The 4,124-nt window shown below is 48.7% G+C and overlaps 1 protein-coding gene across 1 annotated transcript; it reads left to right on the forward strand.

Moving 5' to 3' along the window:
* The first annotated feature begins 761 nt into the window (after nt 1-761).
* On the forward strand, nt 762-2,580 carry LOC125554185. The gene is made up of 2 exons (XM_048717777.1): nt 762-1,220; nt 1,836-2,580. Exons 1-2 carry the CDS (start codon nt 831-833, stop codon nt 1,878-1,880), a joined length of 435 nt encoding a protein of 144 aa, XP_048573734.1. The 5' UTR covers nt 762-830; the 3' UTR covers nt 1,881-2,580.
* Nucleotides 2,581-4,124: the final 1,544 nt, after the last annotated feature.

Consider the following 4,124-nt stretch of genomic DNA (forward strand, 5'->3'; position numbering starts at 1 on the left):
ATGTTTTGTTGAACTTCGAACTATCTATTATATGTCCTATTGTAACCTGGAACTATATATGAACTACTGCCACGCACTATTTATGTCAAGCATTTGGACCTATCTATTTAAATCATTGTGATTTATGTCATGTACGAGAGTACGCGTTGTTTATTTTGTTTTGAGTTTTGTGTTATGGTATTGTAAGAAAATATTGTTTTCATTATATGACCATTTGCGTTTTCCTGATGCATTTCTAGAATATTTATTTATTTTCATTGTTATATATTTATTTATTGTCAGACTTCATTTTTGAGTCATGTGGAACAAGGTAGAATCTGGTAATGTAGCTATGCAATTCCAGAGTTTGTCATCCAAACAAGATTTGATATTGAAATCTAGAGGCATTTCAATGGTTAATTCACTGGACAACCAAATAGCTGAATTCATATTCGTGCCATTTCAATTTCCTCACTAATTTAGAATTGAGACCAATTCAATACGGCGCTCTCTAATGTAGACATCCAAACAAAGCGTGTGTTTTCTTTATCGTGTATGCTAGCGGTGTGCTGCTATGTATCCGCCTTCAGGCATGTATCTTTTTTACTTTACTTTGTTGCTCGCTGAACATTATGTCACTCTGGCGGACATGATTAGTAAGGCCTCAGTTTAAGGCCGGGTAAGCGCCTCCTTTTTAAAAAAATCTCTATAATTTGCCACATTTTTAATATAGAAAAGCTAGTATTTTTTTTTGGTATAGGGAGGAAAACTACTCCGCTGACACAGCCTGGACCGAATAGACCAGCCACCACCGCTCACTCCCCACTCTCTCCTCCTACTCGTCGGCGGCAATGGCCAAGGGCGGCGGTTGCCTTTCCAAGAGCCAGCGCCTCTCACCCCCGCTGGGCCCGCACCGACGCGAATTTCATCCCTGCCCCCGCCGCACCGGCGCCGCGCCCGGTCCGCATCTACGTCGTCTTCTACACCATGTAGGGCCACGTCGGCGCCTCGCGCGCCGTGCAGTCCGGGATGGGCTCCATCCCCGATGCCCCCGGGATCGCGTTCCGCGCCGCGGAGACCCGGCCCACCCCGTGCTCGCCCGGATGGCGCTGACGGACGCCGGTGAGATGAATATGGGGGAACCCCCGCGGTGGACCACGACGGCTTCTTCTTCGCCACCGAGCTCCAGGCCATCTTCCGCTGCGCCGCTGCCACCCTCGCTGCCGCGGGCCTCGATACAGGTTCCCTCCCTCCGCGCCCCCAGCCCCTGATCTCCCCTGAGTGAGTCCCATCCGTCATCGCCCCTCTTTTGGGACCGTGGTGCACCTGCCGGTGAAGTTTGATATCTAAAGACATACATAATCACGGGTTTGAGCTAAAGCTAAATTGCAACTCAAAGGCTCCTGTATGTATACGGTTAGGATGTGGCCTAAATCTGGGATATAATCATAACTAACTCTTAGGTACACTGTTAGGATCAAGCTTTTGGCATAAATTTAAATTAGGGGCTAATTTAACAAGCAAAAATGTCTCTTGTGGTTTACTACATTCGCCCAATGCTTTGTCCAAATGAGCCGTTCATAGAAGAAATAACTGGATGCACAATTTCTGCCATTTTGCATGCTGCTTATGTAATGATGTGATAAAAGAGATAAGTCTAGCTTTTCCAGGAAATTAGCTAAGATAGAAGAATTAACATTATTGTCGATTTCATATGATGACGTGAAGTGGTGACCTGACTGAAAACATAAAAACACACAAACTACTGCTCTGCTATTGGTATTCGGAAGAAAATTTTGGCATCCCAGAGAATTCAATTACTCAAGGCATTAACATATTCTTGCTGAATTTCTCAGGGGATTCTGCCGAATTATTTCAGCTCAGAGTGGTCATTTGCTTAGATTGATTTACCAGAAGTCTTACATCTTAACTTTTGGTGCTCAGAACATTGTACTGATCCTTGATGGCAGGTACTCAGCAGTTACCTTTAAGAACATTGTACTTATGCATCTCTATTTCAAACTCGTCGGGGCCGAATTTTGCGACCATGGCGGTGGTGAAAGCCTCCCTTGTGGGTGTGCGGTGCTGCTGGCGATACGCTTGTGCGCCACATGGTCACCCCGTGGCTGATCGGCACGCGGTACAACTCAAAATAGGCCACACACCGATCAATCCAGAGCTTGGGTGCTACGCCGGTGAACCTTGGGAAGTCGTGCTTGGGGGGCTTGACGTAGTGGTCCTCCACTAGCGGTGCGGGCGGGTAGGCTGGCGGTTGCCCGTGTGGAGAGGAACGCGTCATCGGTGGCACCTCCGTGAGCGTGACGGTGGGTCTTGTAGGAAACAACGGCGGCCCGTCGTTGACCAGCCGCGCAAATCGGTCGAATCCGTTGGATCCACGCGGCTCGCGTGTGAGTCCCCCCAAACCCCCCTGTGTTACTGAAGTAAAGCATTCGTAGGCACTGAAGTAAAAGGTGTTGGTGAACGTTGCAGAAAACAAAAAATTTCCTACGGTTTCACCAAGATCCATCTATGAGTTCATCTAGCAACGAGTGATCGGATCCATCTACATACCTTTGTAGATCGCGAGCGGAAGCGTTCAAAGAACGGGGATGAGGGAGTCGTACTCGACGTGATCCAAATTACCGGAGATCCTAGCGCCGAACAGACGGCACCTCCGCGTTCAACACACGTACGGTCAGCGAGACGTCTCCTTCTTCTTGATCCAGCAAGGGGAAGGAGAGGTTGAGGAAGATGGCTCCAGCAGCAGCACGACGACGTGGTGGTGATGGAGCTGCAGTACTCCGGCAGGGCTTCGCCAAGCTCTATGGAGGAGGAGGAGGTGTTGGAGAGGAAGAGGGAGGCACCAAAGGCAAAGGTAAGAGGTCCTCCATCCCCCCACTATATATAGGGGGGCCTAGGGGGGGGGACGGCCAAGGGGTGGGGGGCTTGCCCCCCAAGCAAGGGGCGCCCCCTTTTTAGGGTTTCCCCCACCCTAGGCGCATGGGCCCTAGGGGAAGTGGCGCCCCAGCCCACTTTGGGCTGGATCCCTTCCCACTTCAGCCCATGGGACCCTCCGGGATAGGTGGCCCCACCCGATGGACCCCGGGACCCTTCCGGTGGTCCCGGTACAATACCGGTGACCCCGAAACTTGTCCCGATGGCCGAAATAGCACTTCCTATATATAATTCTTTACCTCCGGACCATTCCGGAACTCCTCGTGATGTCCGGGATCTCATCCGGGACTCCGAACAACATTCGGGTTACTGCATATACATATCCCTACAACCCTAGCGTCACCGAACCTTAAGTGTGTAGACCCTACGGGTTCGGGAGACATGTAGACATGACCGAGATTGCTCTCCGGTCAATAACCAACAGTGGGATCTGGATACCCATGTTGGCTCCCACATGCTCCTCGATGATCTCATCGGATGAACCACGATGTCGAGGATTCAAGCAACCCCGTATACAATTCCCTTTGTCAATCGGTATGCTACTTGCCTGAGATTCGATCGTCGGTATCCCAATACCTTGTTCAATCTCGTTACTGGCAAGTCACTTTACTCGTACCGTAATGCATGATCCCGTGACCAGACACTTGGTCACTTTGAGCTCATAATGATGATGCATTACCGAGTGGGCCCAGTGATACCTCTCCGTCATACGGAGTGACAAATCCCAGTCTTGATCCGTGTCAACCCAACAGACACTTTCGGAGATACCCGTAGTATACCTTTATAGTCACCCAGTTACGTTGTGAAGTTTGGTACACCCAAAGCACTCCTACGGTATCCAGAAGTTACACGATCTCATGGTCTAAGGAAAGGATACTTGACATTGGAAAAACTCTAGCAAACGAACTATACGATCTTATGCTATGTTTAGGATTGGGTCTTGTCCATCACATCATTCTCCTAATGATGTGATCTCATTATCAATGACATCCAATGTCCATAGTCAGGAAACCATGACTATCTGTTGATCGACGAGCTAGTTAACTAGAGGCTTACTAGGGACATGTTGGAGTCTATAATTCACACATGTATTACGATTTCCGGATAACACAATTATAGCATGAATAAAAACAATTATCATGAACAAGGAAATATAATAATAATGCTTTTATTTTTGCCTCTAGGGCATA

Source organism: Triticum urartu, chromosome 4 (assembly GCF_003073215.2).
Source record: "Triticum urartu cultivar G1812 chromosome 4, Tu2.1, whole genome shotgun sequence".
In the NCBI taxonomy this organism is placed as follows: domain Eukaryota; kingdom Viridiplantae; phylum Streptophyta; class Magnoliopsida; order Poales; family Poaceae; genus Triticum; species Triticum urartu.

Bases quoted from the DNA above. Each gene is read 5' to 3' on its own strand.
- LOC125554185 (XM_048717777.1), top strand. From the start codon at position 831: ATGGCCAAGGGCGGCGGTTGCCTTTCCAAGAGCCAGCGCCTCTCACCC. The intron at 1,221-1,835 runs GTTCCCTCCCTC...TGAATTTCTCAG, and splicing joins TGCCGCGGGCCTCGATACAG to GGGATTCTGCCGAATTATTT.